The sequence below is a fragment of the Dreissena polymorpha genome, chromosome 5, assembly GCF_020536995.1.
Source record: "Dreissena polymorpha isolate Duluth1 chromosome 5, UMN_Dpol_1.0, whole genome shotgun sequence".
In the NCBI taxonomy this organism is placed as follows: domain Eukaryota; kingdom Metazoa; phylum Mollusca; class Bivalvia; order Myida; family Dreissenidae; genus Dreissena; species Dreissena polymorpha.
In genome coordinates this window covers 18,579,248-18,604,065 of record NC_068359.1, presented here as the reverse complement: position 1 = coordinate 18,604,065, position 24,818 = coordinate 18,579,248, and the positions used below count along the sequence as shown (strand labels likewise).

At 35.7% G+C, this 24,818-nt stretch overlaps 1 protein-coding gene across 2 annotated transcripts in view; it reads right to left on the bottom strand.

The window, feature by feature from the left end:
• Window positions 1–948: 948 nt before the first annotated feature.
• LOC127881747 (6-phosphogluconate dehydrogenase, decarboxylating-like) overlaps window positions 949–24,818 on the bottom strand; it is a 46,104-nt gene continuing 22,234 nt past the window's right edge. For both annotated transcript variants that reach the window (XM_052429830.1, XM_052429831.1), the window contains 6 exons: window positions 22,507–22,696; window positions 21,520–21,591; window positions 10,109–10,301; window positions 7,683–7,782; window positions 5,617–5,739; window positions 949–1,494 (listed from right to left, as the gene is read on the bottom strand). In XM_052429830.1, coding sequence (XP_052285790.1) covers window positions 1,375–1,494; window positions 5,617–5,739; window positions 7,683–7,782; window positions 10,109–10,301; window positions 21,520–21,591; window positions 22,507–22,696 — 798 coding nt within the window. In that variant the 3' untranslated portion in view covers window positions 949–1,374. The remainder of the gene's footprint in view (window positions 1,495–5,616; window positions 5,740–7,682; window positions 7,783–10,108; window positions 10,302–21,519; window positions 21,592–22,506; window positions 22,697–24,818) is intronic.

The window sequence follows — 24,818 nt, the reverse complement described above, 5'->3', positions numbered from 1 at the left end:
AATTAAATTTTTGACAGAGACAAATTTATTAGAGGATATTTGTTAAATGATGGAAAAGATTCAAGACAACACATAACAGGTCTTAAGTTCACAAAACAGATGAAACTATTTTCAGACTCATGATAAATAATGTTAACAAAGAAGCTGCACCAATTTGATGTTCACAAAAGTATTTGAATAAATTAAATTAAAATTAACAAGAGCTGTGTTTGTGAAACAAAATGCCCCATACTGCGTTTTGAAGCCGCAAGGCAGCTATTTTAGAAAGAAAAGACCTTTGACCTTGAAAAATGACCTTGACCTTTCACCACTCAAAATGTGCAGCTCCATGAGATGCACGTGCATGTAAAATATCAAGTTGCTATCATAAATATTGCAAAAGTTATGACCAACCTTATAGTTTTGGGACAGACACAAACATACAATGACAGACAGACAGACTGACAGGCCAAAAACAATATACCCCCGATCATTCGATCCGGGGGCGTACACAAATCAGGACTAATTAAATTTATAATGAAATTTTAGTTTCAATGATTGTGAAATAATTAAACAGTGTAAAATAAATGATATCCTTGTTTGATTTTAACGTATTTCCTTAAACAAAAAGACAGCTGCACTGAATATGACAGAATACATAAAATTTATGCTTGCATATCACAGCCAATTATTTGGGTTTTTGTATTCAGCACATATATACGGAATAGTCGGGACAATAGTTCAATAATAAATAAGGAAATTTATATATGTGTATCATTAAAAAGAAAAAAGATCCTCAATGCAAATATGATGTACTCGCAATTTATGGACAAAGAAATCTTTTATCTCTCTCCCTGTGCAGAAAAGATGGACTACCTTAGAAACATGCAGTAATTATTTATATAAATGTCTGAGAGCCATCCTCCCCTGTCAGAAATTATGATCACATGTACACCACAACCCCTTCAACCCCTTCCCAAGTGCAGTAATTTGATAGGCAAAATAAGGTTTTCCCCCAAAGTATTTTTTTTCCAAGCAAAAATGATGTTCTTTCTTCAAAAGGCGACTATTTTTTACTTCTATACAAAAATGATAGCCTTTCTCCAAAAGATAATATTTTATGCCTCTGAACATTAATGGTGGTCTCTAAAACGCAAATATTTTCTGCCACTAAACAGGAAGGATGGTCTTTTCATCACGAAGCAAGAACGAAGGGTCTATGCAGAGTAAGTCATGGAAGAGACATTCATACTGTGTAGGAAAAAAAGGTCTCCCAATAATTTGATTTTTTTCTCTGAGTAGAAAACGATGGTCTTTCTCCAAAAGGCAGTCATATTTTACTAACATACAGAAATCTTCTAAAATACAGAAATGATGCATCTACAATTAGCAGGTCTACGCAGAGTACGTAGTAGAGGATACATTGCCGCCGTGACCGGTCCAGTTGGTGTGGATGAAGGTGCCTGGCTTATCCAGCAGCTCGTATGTGTGGGCACCAAAGTAGTCTCTCTGAGCCTGGAACCAGAACACAAACATTGAGGTCAAATCCTGCTGGTATAACAGGGCTTAATTCATAATTGTCAAGTGTCATCCCAGGCTAATCTGGGATAAAACTTTCCGCTATTTTGGAATTTTTGTTTAAAGGATGTCTCTTCTAAGCAAAAACCTGTTTAGGAAAAGTGTCTTCACAAATAAGCCTGTGAAAATTGCACAGACTACTCTGGATAGTGGGATGACACTTTACTCCCATGCATAAAGCCCTGTTTTCGAAGAACAAATATCATATACAGTAGACTCTGCCAATACTGGACTCTCTGAATACCAGAACTCTCCCGATTCTGGACGGTCGGGCCAGTCCCGTATTTTCTCCTTCTATTTCTTTCTTAAAAAATGTTGAATAAACCAAACTCTCTGAAAACCGGAAACCGGACGGGTATCTCCGTAAATTTGGTCATTTTCAACGTAAAATACATTGAGTATACCAAACTGTCTAAATCCTCAAGATGCCAGAGGTGTGAAAATAACAATACCTAGTCAGCACAGTGAGTGCGGTGTCACACATTTTGCTCGCGCAATTATCGATAATCGGATTAAACATACTATAAAGGTGTCAAGTCATTATAGCGCTATGGGAGTCCGATTAAGTAATGTAAAACAAGCTGTGAATGTCTATAATAGACGTGCGGTAACACCAAAAAGTGATTGACTTCATCGTTTTATTAATTATTTATTATCGCCTATGATAAACAATTTAATTAAAAAATTAATGCATGCCGTTGCGACGCTCACATTCTTGTGATCTTATCGGGTATTTTAAAAGATCTTATAGCCATGTTTTTAACGCTGAAATGGTTGTTTGTTTGTTTGTCAGATAAACTGTTAGAAATATGACTGTTAAATATCCATCCATCTGTATGCAAATTCATTCATTGCCGTTTACTGAACAGAACAGACCAGAACAATACTTTATTACTAATTTCGAACGCATCTAAAATGTCGCAGCCTCCGGCTAAACACAGACGCGCAGAGCTTACGTTAGAGGACAAGATAAAGCTCATCACGGAATCAACTGCTCAACCAAAACCATCTCTGAAGGCACTCGGCGAGCGCTTCAAGATCGGGAAGTGTCAATGCTCTGCTACAGCTACATTGTGAAACCTTTAAATTGACAATAGGGTGCAGTTATAATAACTTAAGTTACGTTCAAAATGACTGGTCATTGCAGAGCAGATTATGCAACTGGAGATAGGACCTTATCACCTGACATCTTTTATGACATCATTGATTGGGCAATGAAACAGTTGCACTATATTGTTTATTCCAGTTTCAAATAATAGTTTTTACATTATTGATGACTTCGCGGGAGTGTAATAATGCCGTTAAATAATTTTAATACTACACTGTAACACCTTGAAGTTACCTCACTAGCTATGGCATCATTAGACAAGAATTGTGTTTGTCAGAAACCCAATGCCCACTATTGCGCCGCTTTGAAATAAAATTTCAATATATCACTTGGCAGGTTTAGAAATTATCTCTCTTTTAAAGCTTATTACTTCCCTTGGATTGTATTATTTTACTTTTGACCTTGAAGGATGACCTTCACCTTTCACCACTCAAAATATGCAGCTTCATGAGATACACATGCATGCCAAATATCAAGTTGCTATCTTCAATATTGCAAAAGTTATGGCCCGTATTAAAGTTTTCGGACAGACAGACAGACAGACAGACAGACAGACAGACAAACGGACTGACAGTACAACTGCTATATGCCATCTTACCGGGAGCAAAAAAATGTATCGGGACATTTAGGCTCTGTGCATTTATCTTTAATTACTAAACATGATGTACCTATGATATCAATAGAACATCATATCCGTTGTCATGTAATACAGAATTTATTACATTATATTTGTAAATGATGAAAACTCAGCAAAGCATCAGTTTTATCTTTTTCCAATAACTTGTGTTATAAATTCCATATTACATAACCACTCGTACAATTCATGTATCTCTATATCTCTACATTCCAAACAGCAATATCATGTAAACATGCATAAGGTTTGGTCAAATTGTTGTCAATGGAAACAAAATAAAACTGGAATAAACAATGGGTTCCCTCAGCTCTTGCATCACTGGGAACTGTGTAAGGTAGTGAAGTCTGCAGCGTACAAATGCTAAGGAAGTAAACAAGGCACTATTGTTACTTAAAAAAAACTTGTCAATAATTTTAAAGTTACATAAGAAATAAATATTTATGCTTCCTAAGAGGTGCTAGCAGACAGTCAGCATGGGTTAATTGTCAGGTCTCATCTAGATGAATGCACATTAACAGGGATACAGTCATGCCATAGATTCATTTCTCCTGCAAGTTTACTAAATAAACTCTTAAACAAAAAATATTCTCAATAAAAAATGAAAAAGTAAGAATAGTAGGAAGATTTGGTAAAAAAATAGGAAAAAGTAGGATCCTGATGAAAAAGTAGGAAAAAGTAGGAAAAAGTATGACCGCTTGACAGCCTGTATGTATTTTAACCCTTTACCACTTAGATATGTATTTGACCCTTTACCACTTAGATACGTATTGAACCCTTTACCACTTAGATACGTATTTAACCCTTTACCACTTAGATACATATTTAACCCTTTACCATTTAGATACGTATTTGACCATTTACCACTTAGATACGTATTTAACCCTTTACCATTTAGATACGTATTAAACCCTTTACCACTTAGATACGTATTTAACCCTTTACCACTTAGATACGTATTAAACCCTTTACCACTTAGATACGTATTTAACCCTTTACCATTTAGATACGTATTTAACCCTTTACCACTTAGATACGTATTTGACCCTTTACCACTTAGATACGTATTTGACCCTCTACCATTTAGATACGTATTTAACCCTTTACCATTTAGATACGTATTTAACCCTTTACCACTTAGATACGTATTTGACCCTTTACCACTTAGATACGTATTTGACCCTCTACCATTTAGATACGTATTTGACCCTCTACCATTTAGATACGTATTTGACCCTTTACCATTTAGATACGTATTTCGACGCATTTGTAGTCCCTCAGAACGTTAAATTTAATTAAATACCTTTCTTACTAAATTCAAGTTTTAAAGGCTTCATTTCCAACCCTTACTTATTTATTGATGAGCAGCAAACAGCATAAAAACCTGAACAGACTGCAAGTTACTTGCGGGCCGTTCTGGTTTTATGCTAATTGATCATAGACATTTCACTTTGCTTCTGAGTGGGTAAGGGTTATTTCCAGCTCAGTAAAAACATTATATAATGTCTGATATTAAAGCTTTGACAGTAAGGCTTGAAGTATTACCTTGTACCAAGACATTAAACTACATGATAAACAATATCTAATGCTTAAATTTCATTAACCATGCAGCTGGTGTCATTATAAGTCCAAGCAGACTTTATGCACTTTGCTGCTCAGCAGAATCTTAAGATTGGAAATAAAGCCTTTAAACTTGAATCTATTAGGAAAGGTTTTTAATTTAATTTGATTTTCTGAGTGTCTTAAAATGTATCAAAATGTGTGTCTAAGTGGTAGGATTATTTTGTTATCAACCCATTTGCATAAAAATTCCTCAAGTTACTAGTTTCATGTGACAAATCAGTAATTTATAATGTATGTAAATTTATCAAAGAATAAGAATTCATAATAATACTGTTCAATATGCTTCAGTGCTGCAGTGATAGAACCTATGTGTTCTCATCATCGATTCTTTTTATTTGTAGTGTTCTTGAATTACTTTCATATGTAATGTTATGTTTGAAGGTCATACCCAGCTACGTGGCAAAAAAAAATGTGCATTAATGTTTACTTAAGCATGAAGATAGTTTCATTTTGTATAAGTCTGAATAAACTGTCTGTCTGTCTGGTAAAGGATTAACCCTTTCAGTGCGGGAACCGAATTTTAAAGGCCTTTGCAAACAGTTTGGATCCAGATGAGACGCCACAAAACGTGGCATCTCATCAGGATCCAAACTGTTTGCTATTCTGATAGTATTCTTTGAAAAAAATGCGAAGAAAATGCTAATTTTAGAAATTCAGCAGACAACATTTTTGCAAAGGGTTAAGTATAATGCCTTACCTGTAGGAGGTTAGCAGGCAGACGGGCAGACCTGTAACCGTCATAGAAGGCCAGGGCTGTACTGAAGGCAGGGGTGGGGATACCATGTAACACTGCAGTGGAGACTACATTCCTCCAAGCAGCCTGAAATATGAAAAAAAATTGTCACGTTTTGGGAAAACGGAGCTTAATGCATGTGCATAGCAGTCCGCACAGGCTAATCATGAAAAACACTTTCCTCTTTAATGAAAGTCTTTGTTTGAAAGAGGCCTTTTCAAAATAAAATCCATTGTAGGCAGAAGGTATCCTCCCTGATAAGCCTGTGCAGACAGAGGTTCCACTTAATGCATATGAATTAAGTTCAGTTGTCCAAGAACCAGACACATAAGATAATACATTTACCTGTGAGAATGTTTGGAAAAACAAATATAAGGCTTTCAAAAAACTCAGAAAATAGTTTTCACTGCAGTTTATGCAGAAGGATAATGGTTTTAAAAAAACACTGAAATCAGTATTGATGTTGAAAACTTTTACCAATGGTATTACAGTTAATATTGGTTGTAAAATACTGCAACAATTTATCATGAGTCACATTACTCTTAAATGGATCATGACAGAACATGATTTGTTATGACTTATTTTAATATTTTATGTGCTTATTTTGACTTACTCCTTAGAATTAAAAGTACACGTGTAACTTACTTATACATTAAGTATAATAATCTTATTCATGATCACACATACGTTACAAAGAGAAGAGGTGCATTTTTTTAATCAGTGGAACCAAATATACAGTTATAAATTAACAGGTAGCAGTTTAATCTTTGGTCAAAAGCAGTTGTAATTGCAATATTAATTGATATGAACTTGCACCTTGTGACTTGTACATGTATACCAGGTTGTGGGATCAGGTGACTTTATGGAGTTCACAATTGAACAATAATGGATGTGAACACTACATTATGTGTTGCTTTTCTTCAAATAACTTTTAAAAACGATTTTTCTTAAGAATTTCAATTAGTGCATAAAAGACAGTTTTTTATACTGCTTATGGTAATTTTATATACATCAGAATTACTTTATTTAATAAGCCTGTGTTCTAGGCCAAAAATTTAAATGTGTAACGCAATCACCTACATGGTTATGCTGCAGGCAACTCTAAATTTTGGCACTGATTTCAGATGTATTCAATGCTTTAATCGTAAATCTTAAGATATCGGTACAAAATGCAAGAAAAACTGTCTTTTATGCACTTAAGATTTTTACTAATGTATTTCAATAACTTGAGATATTTGCACAAATAAAGTTCTTAACTATGTGTTTACATTCTGTCCAGCCCGTGTGTAAGCACGGTTGATCCTGCACTCTTATATTGTTACATGAAAGGAAATACAGGTTGCCAACCTGTTTAGTTATATTGAAACTTTTAAACTGTTCTTAAAGGGATCTTTTCACGGTTTGGTAAATTGAAAAAATTAAAAAAAGTTGTTTCAGATTCGCAAATTTTTGTTTTAGTTATGATATTTGTGAGGAAACAGTATTACTGAACATTTACCATAGTCCAATATAGCCATTAAATGTATCATTTGACGATTTGAAAACCTAAAAATTATAAAGCGTTGCAACGCGAAACTATTGAATAATTTGGAGAGTTCTGTTGTTGTCGTTTAAATTTACGAAACTACGAAGATTGCTAATATAAGGTATATGTGTATACACGGCGGATTAGCCGAGAGGGCTTATGTGTTTTTACTTCAGACTAACTCCAGGACTTCGGGGGTCACTGGTTTGAGCCCTGGTACCGGCTACTTTTTTTTCCTTTTCTAAATTTTATTCTTGATTTTTTACTGGAGCTTTTAAGATCCAATGTTTACATTTATCAATATAAAGCATTTAATGACAAACTTCAAAATATGCCAAAATCTGTGAAAAGGCCCCTGTAAGAAGCTGCATATCAATAAGAAAAAAGCAACTCCCATTTGAAATTGATCTGCATAATACCCGGTACACGAAATGGCTCCCAAATGCATTATACTCTCTGAAAACTACATTTCACACATAAAGTGTCCCCTGTAAGTGCCCATTACCTGACATCGTTGGATTTCAGTTTTAAAGAAATCATCCAGCAACAGATTACTCAGATCTGGATGCTTGTCAAATGCATGCTTTATGTTGCCAAGGAAACGGCTGAAACATAGAATCATGACACATTTAAATTGTGCTTAACCCTTTCAGTGCGGGAACCCAATTTTGAAGGCCTTTGCAAACAGTTTGGATCCAGATGAGAATTTGCTATTCTGATAGTATTTTTTGAAAAAAAATCGAAGAAATGCTAATTGTAGAAATTCAGCAGACGGCATTTTAGCAGACGATAAATTTCCCAGCATGCAAAGGGTTAAACAAAATGGTAAGGCTTAAAGCTTTATGCTGACCAGGAATCAACTGAAAGATAGAAGTAGAAACATTGAAACAGTGCTAAAATGAGTAAGGCTTTATAAAAAACTAGCAATATTGTAATTTAGTTATATTATTGATATTAGATTGGTAAAGAGTCCTTTAAAATGAGAACATGAAGAAATAAAGAAAGGTGGCCAATATTATTGTTCAATGGATAAGTCATGTTGTACAGATATAAAACTTAGCATCAAACAAATTATGTATCATCTTTGATTGAAAATTGGGAGAAAACAAAGCATATCACTACATAAATAATCAAGAAACTGCAGTTTGGGTGTTAAGATCAGGAGTACGATAAGATCAATACAGTTAAAAAATAATGATGAAAGTGAAGCTGGGACGACAAACAAAAATCCTTTACTTAAAAAACAAGAGGTGTGTTTGTGAAACACAATGCACCTACTGCACTTTGAAGCCGCAAAGCAGTTATTAAAGAAAAAAGTGTTGAGTCCAAGGCCAGATACTTTGACAAAAATCAATTGACCGGAAAAAATGGGTCAATATCAGAAAGGATTTCTGAAAAATCTGGAAAAAAGTTATTTTGGACAAATTGTTAAGTTAAAGGCCAATAACTTAGTCAAAAACCAATGGACCAAAACAAATCTCACATTTCATCTGTTAGTCATGTAGGTAGACTCACATACCAAAACTAATACCAGTATCTGAAAGCGTTTCTGATTTATTTTTAAAGATAATAAGATAAGTCCAAAGCCTATAACATCCTAAACAATCAATGGACCTTAACAAAACTCGAACTGTAAGTCATTTAGGTAGACTCACAACAAAAAATCAGGTAAATATCTGCAGGCCTATATGAAAACAAGAGGGCCATAATGGCCGTGAATTGCTCACCTGACTAACCTTGCTAGATCAACTTATATTCTATCAGACCCATATACAATCCCAAGCCAGATTTCATCAATTAATACATTCTGACAAAATTTCATTAAGACGTAATGAAAACTGTGACCTCTTTCATCTACACAAGGTTAAACTAGAATTGGCCCGGTGACCTAATTTTTGACCCCAGATGACCCATATACGATCCAAAATCAGATATTATCAAAATAAACATTCTTTCCATATTTCATTAAGATCAGATGAAAATGATGACCTCTATTGTCTACACAAGGTTTTTCTATTATTTGACCTAGTGACCTAGTTTTTGACCCCAGATGACCCAAATACAATCCCAACCCAGATTTCATCAAGATTAACATCCTTGCCAAATTTTATTAGGTTTGGATGAAAACTATGACCTCTACTGTCTACAGAAGTTTTTTTAAACTTTGACCAAGTGACATAGTGTTTGACCCAAGATGACCAAAATTCGGTCCCAACCCAGATTTTATCAAGACAGACATTCTGACCATATTTCATTAAGATCAGATGAAAACTGTGACCTTTATTGTCTACACAAGGTTTTTCTATGATTTGACCTAGTGACCTAGTTTCTGAAGCCAGAGGACCCAAATACAATCCCAACCCAGATTTCACCAAGATAAACATTCTGACCAAATTTCATAAAGATTGGATGAAAACTGTGACCTCTATTGTCTACACAAGGTTTTTCTATTATTTGACCTAGTGACCTAGTTTTTGACCCCACATGACCCAATTACAATCCCAACCCAGATTTCATCAGGATAAACATTCTGACCAAATTTCATAAAGATTGGATGAAATCTCTGACCTCTACTGTCTACACAAACAAATTGTTGACGGACACACGCGCATACGCACACACAGCAGACGCCGGACATCACACGGTCACATAAGCTCATCATGTCACAAAGTGACAGGTGAGCTAAAAATCAGGAAAACTGTTATTTTAGAAATAATTTCTAATTACAAGGCCTGTACCTTTGCAAAAAATAAAAGGACCAAAACAAAGCTGGAACTTGATCCGTAAGTCATACAAGTAGACTCGTACAACAAAAATCAGGTAAATATCTTGAAAAGTTTAGGAATAAAACTCGAGACAGCTGACGAACAGACAGAGGGTTCAAAAGCTCTATGCAATCCTACTTGGTGCGTAAAAAAATCCAGGCCAAACCTTCTGATAATGCATCCTCCTCTCCACATGAGGGCTACGCCTCCAAAGTTGAGTTTCCAGCCGAGTTCCTTGGCGGTCTCCCGCATCAGCATAAACCCCTGGGCGTATGAGACAATCTTAGACGCATACAGGGCTTGTTTAATGTTGTCAATGAAGGCTTTACGATCGCCTGAAAACTTGGGGGCATCTGGACCTGTAATCAGTAAACAACATTTTTATAAACAGTCTCGTTATCTCGAAGTCGGCGGGAACAAGAAAAATATTGAGATAACGAGAGTTTGAGATATCCGAATAGGTGTTTTCACAGAAAAAATTTTACCTTGTTTTTAACATCTATATACCTGCTAAGTGGTCTAAATAAAGCTGTCACCGTGTGGCATAATACTCTCTACTACTCTATCTATTACCTGATATAAAAGCCTTTTTACGAGGCACGATTATATTTGCTATTTAAACGCTTTAAACAACATTTTAAGTGTTACAGAATTGCATGAACACATGCGGTTATCATTTTTTCTAATCTGTCGACTAAACATCCGGTAATGTTGCTATTTAAAGTAATGATGCAATTGACGTCCAATCAAGTTGAAGGTTTTCCATCTGAACATGCGTAAATCACGTTCCGGAATACTGAACTGTTACATGTACATTTTGTAGTTTGAAATGCTCGACCAACAACTCATAATTATCTTTCAAGTTAGCCATGATAATGACTGTTGGAGTTCAAGGATAGAACAACATTCTGCAAATTTACAACGGTTTATATACACAAAAATATAACTCAATGCATTTTGAAATGTTGTTTTGTGGCCTTTGGGCAGGCTGTGTATTAATTGGAGTTAATTGCAGTTAAAGTGACGGTTAAAGTGACAGGCCTTACTCAAGTATTTAATGACATTACACAAGTGTGGTCATTGATGCAATTAACGGATCAATTAACTACCGCACAGTATCGGGAGCAGCCGGGCCAAGCAGGACGGTGAAGTATTAAAGAAAACAAGAGCTTGGTCACAGTAGTGCCAAATCCCCACCGAAATGTGTTTGCTTGTATGACAAAATTTGTTTTAGAGAGTAGAATAATATTTGTAAAACATGGCAGCTGTGTCATTTATTTTTATTTCAAGGATCAACAAGGGCTGTTTGTAAAACATGCATGCCCCCCATATGGGCTGTCAGTTGTAGTGGCAGCCATTGTGTGAATACGTTTTTTGTCACTGTGACCTTAACCTTTGACCTTGTGACCTGAAAATCAATAGGGGTCATCTGCCAGGCATGATCGATGTATTTATGAAGTTTCATGATCCTAGATGTAAGTGTTCTTGAGTTATGATTGGGAAACCATTTTACTGTGTCAAGTCACCGTGACCTTAACCTTTGACCTTGTGACCTGAAAATCAATAGGGGTCATCTGCGAGTCATGATCAATGTACCTATGAAGTTTCATGATCCTAGGCGTAAGCATTCTTGAGTTATCATCCAGAAACCATTTTACTGGTTTGAGTCACCGTGACCTTGACCTTTGAGCTAGTGACCTGAAAATCAAAAGGGGTCATCTGCGAGTCATGATCAATGTACCTATGAAGTTTCATGATCATAGGTGTAAGCGTTCTTGAGTTATCATCCGGAAACCATTTTACTGGTTTGAGTAACCGTGACCTTGACCTTTGACATACATGTAGTGACCTGAAAATCAATAGGGGTCAACTGCAAGTCATGATCAATGTACCTATGAAGTTTCATGATCCTAGGCATAAGCGTTCTTGAGTTATCATCCGGAAACCATTCGATGGACGGACCGACAGACGGATGGACCGACCGACATGTGCAAAACAATATACCCCCTCTTCTTTGAAGGGTGGCATAATTAGTTATATAGTGTTGGAATAATGCTGTAAAGAATAAAATATATGGAAATGAAAGAAAGGGAGGTAATTAAAAAAGAAGACTATAAACAGTTTCTGTTCTTGATCACTGTATTTTTCCTTAAACTCGTCTATTCATTTTACAGTGAATACTTCAGTGTTCAAATTAAAATACTATTGTAAAATTAGATAAAGGGAGATATTAAAAATTGAAAAGCTAAAATATTAATTTACTCTGAAATTAAATTAAATATAATTCAAAATTATAAATAAACAAGAGGGCCTGAAAGGCCCAAAGTAGCTCACCTGGGATAACAAGATATTATTGGGACAAATCTTCTGACCAAGTTTCATGAAGATTGGAAAATAAATGTGGCCTCTAGAGTGTTAACAAGGTTTTACTATAGCCATATGAGGAAAAATGCCCCGCCCATGGCAGCCATGTTTTTCAACCAACCAGAATCATTTTTAAACTCATCCAAGATATTATCGGGATGAATCTTCTGACCAAGTTTCATGAAGATCGGACATTAAATGTGGCCTCTAGAGTGTTTACAAGATTTTACTATAGCCATATACCCTAAGGAAAAATGCCCCACCCCTTGGAAGCCATTTTTTTCAAGCAAACATAATTATTTTCTAACTCATCCAAGATATTATTGAGACCAATCTTCTGACCAAATTTCATGAAGATTGTACAATAAATGTGGCCTCTAGAGTGTTAAAAAGGTTTTACTAATGCCATATATAGCCATATAAGGAAAAATGCCCCGCCCCTGGTGGCCATGTTTTTAAAGCAACAAAAACCATTTTCGAACTCATCCAAGATATCATTGGGACAAATCTTCAGACCAAGTTTAATGATGATGGGATAATAAATGTGACCTCTAGAGTGTTAACAAGGTCATATATTTCAATATAATTTAAAATAAAAGTTGAGAAGAACATGTGTCGAAAAATGCGAAATAAGCCAGATATTTAATTCTGAAATCGTAAATGTCTGTAAAGTCAAATTTGCCAGAATGTATATCATGCATGTACGATGTCAATCTTAATTTAGTTTAATGATTGTTTTTTAATTTCTGCAGCGATGTCTATTCATACGACACACAAACACTAACTCAGATCCTAATAAAAAGATGAATTCTTCGGTTATTGTAGGAAAATATGTACGAAATATCTTCGTCACCATCCGCTCGGGGCGCTAATTTGTCTTTGCTGCATTTTATGAAATTCACCTTCAATGTCTTGCCTATTTTGTGTTATTGTAACATGTATTCATCAATATATTACAATTTAACACATATAAAAATCGTATAGTCTCGCTTTAATTGTTTGACAAAAGAATGCCATATTGTACAGAATCATCAAACAATAAAAAACATATTCAAAAGTTTGCTATCTTCCAGAATGTAAAACTATCATTTATAATTAATTCCACTTAATCTTCTTGTGCTTAAAAATAAAATATTTAAAAAAAGGGAGACTCTGTCAATTCAACATAATTTTTCAAAAGCCATTTTGCAGTTACTTCCCTTGACATGCTAAACTAGAGTGTTCACAAGCTGCTTTACTATATTAATATAGGAAAAATTACCCACCCCCAGGGGCCATGCTTTTTTACCGATCCAAACCATTTTCGAACTCAGCCGTCATATCCAGAAAACACATGTTCTGACCAAATTTCATGAACATTGGACCAAAAATGTGACTTCTAGAGGGTTCACATGTTTTCACTATATATAAAGATTGAAAACTGCCCGCCCCCTGGCGGCCATGTTTTTTCACCAATCTGGACCATTTTCGAACTCGTCCGAGATATCAATGAAACCAGTGTTTTGACCAAGTTTCATGATAATTGGGCAAAAATTGTGACTTCTCGTGTGTTCACAAGGTTTCTCTAAAGCCATATAAGGAATACTGCCCCGCCCCCCTGGCGGCCATGTTTTCAACGGACCAGAACCATTTTTGAACTCAACCAACATATCATTAAGACAAACATTTTGACAAAGTGACATGAAGATTGGGCATCAAGTGTGACTTCTACAGTGTTCACAAGGTTTTTCTTTTTTTTTACCTAATGACCTAGTTTTTGACCCAGTATGACCCAGTTTCAAACTCAGTCGAGGTATCAATGGGACAAATGTTCTGACCAAGTTTCATGAAAATCAGACAATAAATGTGGCCTCTAGAGTGTTCACAAGGCAAAATGTTGACGACGCATGACGGACGACGGGCAAAAGGCAATCACAAAAGCTCACCATGAGCACGTTGTGCTCAGGTGAGATAATAAAAAAACGAAAAAAAAACAAGAGCTGTCACCATAGGATGACTTATGCCCCCTATAAACGCTTGATAGAAGTTATGATCATTTTTCGAAACCTAAACACAGATTTCGAAACCTAAACGTGGATCCTAAGTTCAAGGTCAAGGTCACAGGGGTAAAAATTTGTGTAGGAATGGAACGGCCTTGTCCGTATACACATGCATACCAGATATGAAGGTAATATCTCAAGGGACATAGAAGTTATGAGCATTTTTCAAAACCTAAACGCAGATTTCGAAACCTAAACGCGGACCCTAAGTTCAAGGTCACAGGGGTAAAAACTTTTGTGCGTATGGAAAGGCCTTGTCCATATACACATGCATACCAAATATGAAGGTTATTTCTCAAGGGACATAGAAGTTATGAGCATTTTTTGAAATCTAAACGCAGATTTCGAAACCTAAACGCGGACCCTAAGTTCAAGGTCAAGGTCACAGGGGTGAAAAATTTTGTGCTATGGAAAGGCCTTGTTCATATACACATTCATACCAAATATGAAGGTTATTTCTCAAGGGACATAGAAGTAATGAGCATTTTTTGAAACCTTAACGCAGATTTCGAAACCTAAACGCATGCCCTAAGTTCAAGGTCAAAGTCACAGGAGTAACATTTTTTGTGCATATGGAAAGGCCTTGTCCATATACACATGCATACCAAATATGAAGGTTATATCTCAAGGAACATAGAAGTTATGAGCATTTTTCGAAACCTAAACACAGATTTTGAAACCTAAACGTGGACCCTAAGTTCAAGGTCACAGGGGTAAAAATTGTGTGCGTATGGAAAGGCCTTGTCCATATACACATGCATACCAAATATGAAGGTTAAATCTCAAGGAACATAGAAGTTATGAGCATTTTTCGAAACCTAAATGCAGATTTCGAAACCTAAACGCGGACCCTAAGTTCAAGGTCACAGGGGTAAAATTTTTTGTGCGTATGGAAAGGCCTTGTCCATATACACATGCATACCAAATATGAAGGTTATTTCTCAAGGGACATAGAAGTTATGAGCATTTTTTGAAACCTAAACGCAGATTTCGAAACCTAAACGCGGACCCTAAGTTCAAGGTCAAGGTCAAAGGGGTCAAAATTTTTGTGCGTATGGAAAGGCCTTGTCCATATACACATGCATACCAAATATGAAGGTTATATCTCAAGGGACATAGAAGTTATGAGCATTTTTTGAAACCTAAACGCAGATTTCGAAACCTAAACGCGGACCCTAAGTTCAAGGTCACAGGGGTAAATCATTTTGATAGTATGGAAAGGCCTTGTCCATATACACATGCATACCAAATATGAAGGTTATATCTCAAGGGACATAGAAGTTATGAGCATTTTTCAAAACATAAACGCAAAGTGTGAAGGAAAGACAGACAGACGGACAGACAGACAAACAGACGGACAGTCCGTTCACTATATGCCACCTTTTCTTCGAAAAAGGGGCATTAAAAGAAAAAAAGAGATAATTAAAAACTACAGCCGAAAGAGTTATGATTCATGTTTACTGCATTTCTCCTACTTGCCATCTGTTTATATTTCAAGTTTCAAGTAAATCCCTTCAGTAGATTTAGAGTTATGCTCCAGACAAAAATTTACTTTGAAATTATATAAAAGGGGAGATAATTCAAAAACTAAGGTAGATAGAGTTATGGTTCTTGGTCACTGCACTTGTCCTACATGACAAGTCAAGTCAACAGTTTATTAAAGAAACAGAGGCCTCTGGCCCAAAATACATATCATGTTATATACAGAAATTACAAAGTTGTGTCATAGTAATATTGTGCAGATGTAAATGTTAATACATGTATCTAGTCTTTTATAGAATTCATAAGATAGAAAACATACACTGCTAATTTTCTAATAGTTTCAAAGTCATTCGTTGACAATAAGTCATAGAAGTTATTCAGTTCAGTATCAGAGTCATACCAGTTGAACAGAAACTGATTTCTAATACTTGTATACTTAGCACAATGGAAAAATGCATGATATTCACAATCTACATGTACATATGTCATATTATTACTAATTTGTGAACAAACATTACACAAGCGATTTTGGAAAGTAATATTCAGATGTCTGCCAGTTTCAACTTGTAGTTTATGATTTGAACATGTAAACTTAGCATAGGCTGTTTTGTGTTTGACTGGCATTTCTATTATTAAATATCGCTCAATATTAAGAAAGGTTTTAAAATGACTATAATGGTGACATCGACTTGAGTTATTTACGGTCTCATGCCAGTTTTGAGTAAAACGGTCAATCAGTCTATTTCTGAAAAGTTTGATAAATATATCAGAATCGCCAATTTCTTGTGATATCCACACATATCCAAATTCGTATGTAAAAAGTAAAGATTTTACTTTGGTTGCCCAACAAATTCTTCCAGCATCATCTATTGATTTAAGCATAATATAATATTGCCTAGGGTATCTATCAGATGTCATAGTTAACAATTTACACCAGTACCTGATACAGTTGGTAAAATAAGTGATACATAATGGGAGTCTTCCACATTCCCCCCAAACCATGCAATATTGGTATTTTTACGAACATGTAAGAACTTTTTACAAAAAATATTATGGTTAGATTCAATAGTTGGACTGTAATCAAAACCCCATATCTGGGAACCGTAACATAATATTGGCTTTACCATAGTATCAAATATTGTAAATAAATCCTTTGCAGGATAAAGTCCAAATGGTTTCTGATAATTTCTTATTGCAAATAGTGCCTTTTGTGCTTGGAAAGCTAGTTTATCATGGGCTGAGCTCCATCTGTTTATATTTCAAGTTTCAAGTAAATCCATTCAGTAGATTTAGAATTATGCTCCGGACAAAAATTTACTTTCAAATAATATACAAGGGACAAAATTGTCACAAAACCAGGTTTTCAGTTGAAAAAAAGTCTGATAAAGGGAGACAATTCAAAATGTGTATTGTTAACCCCCTTGTGTAAAATTGACCTTGATTCAATTAGAAAAAAAAGTCCGATAAAGCGAGACAACTCAAAATCAAAATGTGCATTGTTACTGTTTGTTCATAGTTACATAGTTGTTTCAAAATCAATCTATTTTTAGTTGTGGCGACCTTGACCTTGGAGTAATTCTTTTGCGCAACACACCGTCTAATGATGGTGAACAAAATGTGCCAAAAGATTTTAAAATCTCACAATGAATCACAAAGTAATGGCCCAGACAAGCTTATTTATGGCCATTTTTGACCTTCAAACTCAAATTGTGACCTTGACCTTGAAGATATGGATGTAATTCTTTCGCACGACAGACCCTCTGATGATGGTGAACAAATGTGCCAAATGATTTTAAAATCTGACAATGAACGACAAAGTTATGGCCCGGACAATCTCATTTATGGCCATTTTGACATTCAAACTCAAATTGTGAACTTGACCTTGGAGATATTGATGTAATTCTTTCGCGGGACACACCGTCTAATGATGGTAAACATATGTGTCACATGATTTTAAAATCTGACAATGAACAACAAAGTTATGGCCTGGACAAGCTTGTTCCGCCCGCCAGCCCGCCCGCCTACATTCGCCAATCTAATAACCAGTTTTTTCCTTCAGAAAACCTGGTTAAAAATGGGAGATAATTCATTCAAAAACTAAGGTAGACAGAGTTATGGTTCTTGGTCACTGCACTTCTCCTAGTTGCAATCTGTTTATATTTCAAGTTTCAAGTGAATGCCTTAAGTAGATTGAGAGTTATAATCCGGACAAAAATTTACTTTGAAATTATATAAAAGAGGAGAAAATTCAAAAACTAAGGTAGATAGCATTATGGTTCTTGGTCAATGCACTTCTCCTAGTTGTCATCTGTTTATATTCTAAGTTTAAAGTAAATCCCTTGAATACGTTTGGAGTTATGCTCCGGACAAAGTTTCTGACGGACGCACAGACAAACGGATGGACAGACAGACGGGACCAATTACCATATCTCCTCCTAAATGTTTTCGGCGGGGATAACAATTTCTCACCTTTGCCGACACTGGGACATTTATTCGCACTTTGACATAAACCACAGTAAATACATGTAAAATCAGGATTCTGGACAAATTTTTATATAGAGATATCGAATTATTTGACATAACGAAAATCGAAATATGCGATGTTTATTAATATAGATAAAGAAAGAAAACAGTTGGGACATTGAGCTTACTTCGACATATTGAGAAAATCGAAATATCCGATGTCGAGATAACGACAGTAGACTGTATATAGACAATTTAGAAACATTGGGCATGAAGACTAGGCATAGGAGACAAAATTAAACCTGTTAGGGCTTGTTGTAAATGAACACTTAAAGATCCCCAGTAAATTATGGTGCATATGAACTTGTGCGGAGTCAATAGAGAAAATCAAAAGACAATCAGCATAAATACTTGGACAAAAGAGGCAATCTCGGCAGTGAAGATTTTTTTATATCTTAATCATGAAGGCATTATGCTCCCATTCTAACTTGAACACAAACCTAGACCTGAAGCATGCAATTCAGAGTTTAAAAGAGGCTTTTAAGGTGGTATTGAAGTTTATCAATGTTTGGTAAAAGAAACACTCAGGCTTGTAGAATTTCAGAGACATTTTTGGAACTTAAAGCCTGCTTCAAGTTGTAAATTAATACTCAGGATTACTAGTAGAATACAAGGGCTGTTTGTAAAACATGCATGCCCCCCATATGGGCTCTCCGTTGTAGTGACAGCCATTGTGTGAATATGTTTTTTGTCACTGTATGTCAATGACCTGTGAAATGTATCCAATTAATAGTGCAAAAACCAATCAGGACCTATACTAATCAATTATATCCATTATATGATTGAGTCTTTGATTTTTTGGATTCCTTTCACACATTTTGACTTATTTGACAATATGTGAAACGTGCACACAATTTGTAATGTTTTATTTATTAATGGTAATGAAACATGTTATTTATAGCAGTTAACTCCCCTAGTCAAGACCACCATAGATAGCAATGCAATCTGATTAAAAATAGCCAAGGCTAGTGTTGTGTATTGGGCAAATGTATACAAGTGAAACTTGACCACATGTCCAGTATCATGTGTTTACCACACACAGAAGTCAGTTATGTAACAGACCATTAATTCCACTCCCAACTTTGGCCACTTGCCAAGATACTGACCAGTATCAGATGGGGTTGTGAAACTGTGTAAACAGTGAACACCAGTCCATGTAATACTGGCCTACCACTTGTACTAGTTGATTTGGAGTTAATACAGTAATGCATGTACAAATGAGACACTAAGCTCATAAGTTAATTATATGTGCCTCTGAAAACTAACCAGATGAATGGGTTAAAATTTACAATCTTTACTTGGCATTTGAGGAAATCTGAACTCTCAGGGTTTGGATAGAACATCCCCAAATTAACTTTTCTTTACACTGTTGTTATTTTTGTTCAATACACAAATATTAACCTAACTTTACAAATCCTGTACAGTAAAGGAAACTAAATCTAAGTTGATATTTTAATATGCTTGATCCTATTTATGTATTAACATTGTTTTATACATACAAACTGTGTTGCTGTTTTTCAATTAACAAGCAGATTAAAAATTAATTATATTTTTATGTATAATTTGAATTGACAAAATTAAATGCAAGTTGCGTAGCAAGAATTACATGTTTGATTTATTGTCAGTGAATCGTGACATTTTCTCAATGTTTCAGATCACCAGTTTGTCAAAGCTATCAACCGTTTGGATGGTCAAGCTAAATAGAATTGACCCAGCAAATCACAACTGTCCTGTTGCCATATAATATTACATATCATATTACATTGGTTTTTTAAATGTTGAATTCTCACGTCATTTCCATAAACATAGTATTTACTGGCACAGAAACAAAGGCTTATACATCATTATGAATGAACATGTGTCAAAAATTCAATTTGTAAGTCTTTTTACTGGACAGTGTGAAAACAGAATAAACTAGTGACCTGAAAATCAATAGGGGTCATCTGCGAGTCACGATCGATGTACCTATGAAGTGTCATGATCCTAGGCAAAAGCGTTCTTGAGTTATCATCCGAAAATCATTTTACTATTTCGGGTCACCGTGACCTTGACCTTTGACCTTAAAATCAATAGGGGTCATCTGCGAGTCTTGATCAATCTACCCATGAAGTTTCATGATCCTAGGCGTATGCGTTCTTGAGTTATCATCCGGAAACCATTTTACTATTTCGGGTCACCGTGACCTTGACCTTTGACCTAGTGACCTTAAAATCAATAGGGGTCATCTGCGAGTCATGATCAATCTACCCATGAAGTTTCATGATCCTAGGCGTATGCATTCTTGAGTTATCATCCAGAAACCATTTTACTATTTCGGGTCACCGTGACCTTGACCTTTGACCTAGTGACCTCAAAATCAATAGGGGTCATCTGCAAGTCATGATCAATCTACCCATGAAGTTTCATGATCCTAGGCGTATGCATTCTCGAGTTATCATCCGGAAACCCTTTTACTATTTCGGGTCACCGTGACCTTGACCTTTGACCTAGTGACCTCAAAATCAATAGGGATCATCTGCAAGTCATGATCAATCTACCTATGAAGTTTCATGATCCTAGGCGTATGCGTTCTTGAGTTATCATCCGGAAACCAATTTACTATTTCGGGTCACCGTGACCTTGACCTTTGACCTAGTGACCTCAAAATCTGTAGGGGTCATCTGCGAGTCATGATCAATCTACCTATGAAGTTTCATGATCCTAGGCAAATGCGTTCTTGAGTTATCATACGACAACCACCTGGTGGACGGACCGACATACCGACCGACCGACATGAGCAAAGCAATATACCCCCTCTTCTTCGAAGGGGGGCATAATAAATAATATGATTCTTATTCAGGGAAAACTGGGCTTATTGCAAGAGAATAAAGTGTCATCTCAGATAAGCCTGTACATTCTGCACAGGCTTATCAGGAAAAACACATTGCGCTTTAATGGCATTTTTCATTAAAGAGGAGGTCTCCTCAAAACAAAAATCCAGTTTAGGCTTACTGCACATGCTCATCTGGGACGACCCCTTACGCACATGCATTAAGCCCAGATTTCTGAGAACTAGCCTCACATATTTGAGGCATGTATCCAATATTGTCTGTAGCGTACTGATTTTTAAAAGGAATATTTGATTCTGTCAAAAAATAAAACACTTATGAAATACATGCTTAAGTATTACCTTTAAGTTGAGTGCTGGCGTGAACACGTTCCGACTGGAGAGCTGACAGACATCTGGAAAACACTGCCTCACCTACAATGTAAAGCAAATATCGAATTGTTTTCATATGTCAGACATAGTTGGTGACATTAAAAAAATGTACAAAGGAGTTTATCATGAGATGTTTTCTGAATGAACAAGGGATGTGTTTGTCAGAAAGACAATTACCCCTATTGCGCTGCTTTGAAGCCATATATTTGACCTTGAAGGATGACCTTGATCTTTCACCACTCAAAATGTGCAGCTCCATGAGATACACGTGCATGCAAAATATCAAGTTGCTATCTTCAAAATTACCAAAGTTATTGCAAAACCTAAACTAAGGTTAAAGTTTTGGGACAGACACAATGAATGACAGACAGGCCAAAAACAATATGCCCCCGATCTTTCGATCCGGGGCATAAAAATAGACAATAGAAGCATGCTCACACACAATATGGACAATAAGCATAAACAAAAGCATAGCATAGCACAAAAAACAACTTCAGATATATATTAAACCCTTGACCACATAAAATTAAAAACAATGCTGTAAATTCTCTTTTCTATACAAGGGGACTAACTCAGATACATGTAGTCATCCTTTTTTATGATTGTAGTAGTTACTTGTAATTTAAAGTCAATAAATTAACATTTCCAAGCAGTCTGCAATCATGAAAACCTTAAAAATGCATGCAAAATAGTTGGCAGATTAACATGTGTCTTTTTTTTAAGCAATCTACACAAAGTTTTTACTAAATGGGCAAAGGGGAGGCCAGTTTTTCCAAAAAATGTAAAACTGATAGAACTTAGAGTACCTCAAACAATGCAACTGAGCTGTTTCCCATACTCAAGTTACCACAGTTATTACAACCAATAGTCAACTGTTATTCTACAACAACTCACATGTACAAATGCTAATAATATCACACAGGAATAGGAAAAGAGGTCATAAACTTGTCCACGAACCGATAAGAGTGACCGGTACCCCGTATTCAAGGGAGGCAATAGCAGTCCATTTTCCGGTTCCCTTTTGTCCAGCTGTGTCCCGGATCTGCTCTAGGAGGTACTTCCCGTTGGCATCCTTGAACTTCAAGATGTCTCTTGTGATCTCAATCAGGAAGGAATCTAGCTCAGATTTGTTCCAGTCATCAAATACCTATCAAAGTCAAATAACATATTGGCCTCCCTTCTGGAAAGTGGGGCTAAATGTGTGTGCTTAAAGTGTCTTCCCAGATTAGCCTGTGCAGTCTTAAATAAAAATATATATAACAAAGGCTGTCTCCATAGGATAACATATGAACCCGAAAATGCTTTGATAGAAGTTATGAGCATTTTTCGAAACCTAAATGCAGATTTCGAAACCTAAACGTGGACCCTAAGTTCAAGGTCAAAGAGGTCAAAATTTGTGTGCATATACACATGCATACCAAATATGAAGGTTACATCTGAAGGGACATAAAAGTTATGATCATTTTTCGAAACCTAAACGCATATAAAGGGAAAGTGTTGTCACTTATTATCCTGTGCAGACTGCACAGGCCAATCTGTTTTACCAGACTGCAGCTAATACAGAAGAAAGGAATATCTGTACGCTTCTGATGAAACAAATATTTGAAAACAAATGGAAAACCTTCCATATTCTATGAGAGGCATATACATTTACAGGACTTTCTTTACCCAAACTTAACCTCCTATGGAAGAGTTCTTCTTATTTTTATATAAAAGAACAAGGGACAAAATTGTCACAAGACCAGATTTTCATTGTGAAACAAGAGATGTGTTTGTCAGAAACACAATGACCCCTACTGCACCGCATTGAAATAAAATTTCTATTTCTCATTTGGCATGTATAGAAATCATCTCCCTTTAAAGGTTATTTCAGGCTCACAGTCACCTCAGACATCACTGGAAACCAAGGCCTGTGGTTTAAAAGAGATCATAGCCAGAGTTGATCATGTATCTATGACATAAGTCCACAGGTATGTAATGAACATCAAAGAAATTATAATTATATCATTAAAAAACAAGAGATGTGTTTGTTAGAAACACAATGGCCCCTACTGCGCCGCATTGAAATAAAATATCTATTTATCATTTGGAAGGTATAGAAATCATCTCCCTTTAAAGTTTATTTCTTCCCTTGAATTTTGTCCAATCCAACCGGGGGGGGGGGGGGGGGGGGGGGGACATCAAAGAAATAAGAAATTTTAATTACATCATTTAAAAAAATAATAATTGAAAAATCAATAATTTGGGTTATATATAATTAAAATAAAAAATATGTACAGTAATTGTGAAAAGAACTATAAATATACTTCCCTTGAAAATAATCGTCTGTAACAAATCTCTATTTCTAGTAGCAAATAATTAAAAGCCACTACCGTTACTGTAGATTCACCACTCAAAATGTGCAGCCCATGAGATACACATGCATGCCAAATATATAAAGTGGCTATGTTCAATATTGAATAATTTTCTCCCTTTTTAAAGCTTATTACTTCCCTTAAATCTGTATTTTTTTACAGTAGACTGTAAAGGATGACCATGACCTTTTACCACAATGTGTTTGTCAGAAACACAATGCCGCCTACTGCGCCGCTTTGATTTATTTCACAAAAATATATACGAGGGAAGGTCAGATAACTATGTCCATTTAAAGCTTATTACTTCCCTTGACTTTGTTTTTTCAACCCTAGACCTTGAAGGATGATGTAAACCTTGAAATTTTACCACTCAAAATGTGCAGCTCCATGAGATACACATGCATGCCAACTATCAAGGTGCTATCTTCAATATTTAAAAAGTAATGGCCAATGTTAAAGTTTTTTTTCGGACGGACGGACAGACACACTGACTGACGGACAGATCAACTGCTATATGCCACCCTACCGGGGGCATAAAAAAGTCTGATAAAGGGAGACAACTCAAACTGAACTGATTGTTTATAATTAACCCCCTTTGTTTCAAAATAAATATTTTTTTGTTGTGGCGACCTTGACCTTGGAGATATTGACATAATTTTTCTAGCGACACACCGTCCAATGATGGTAAACAAATGTGCCAAATTATTTTAAAATCTCACAATGAATGACATAGTAGTTATGGCACGGACAAGCTCATTTATGGCCATTTTTGACCTTTGAACTCAAATTGTGACCTTGATCTTGGAGATATCGATGTAATTCTTTCGCGCAACACACACCGTCTAATCATGGTGAACAAATGATTTTAAAATCTCACAATGAACAACAAAGTTATGGCCTGGACAAGCTTGTTCC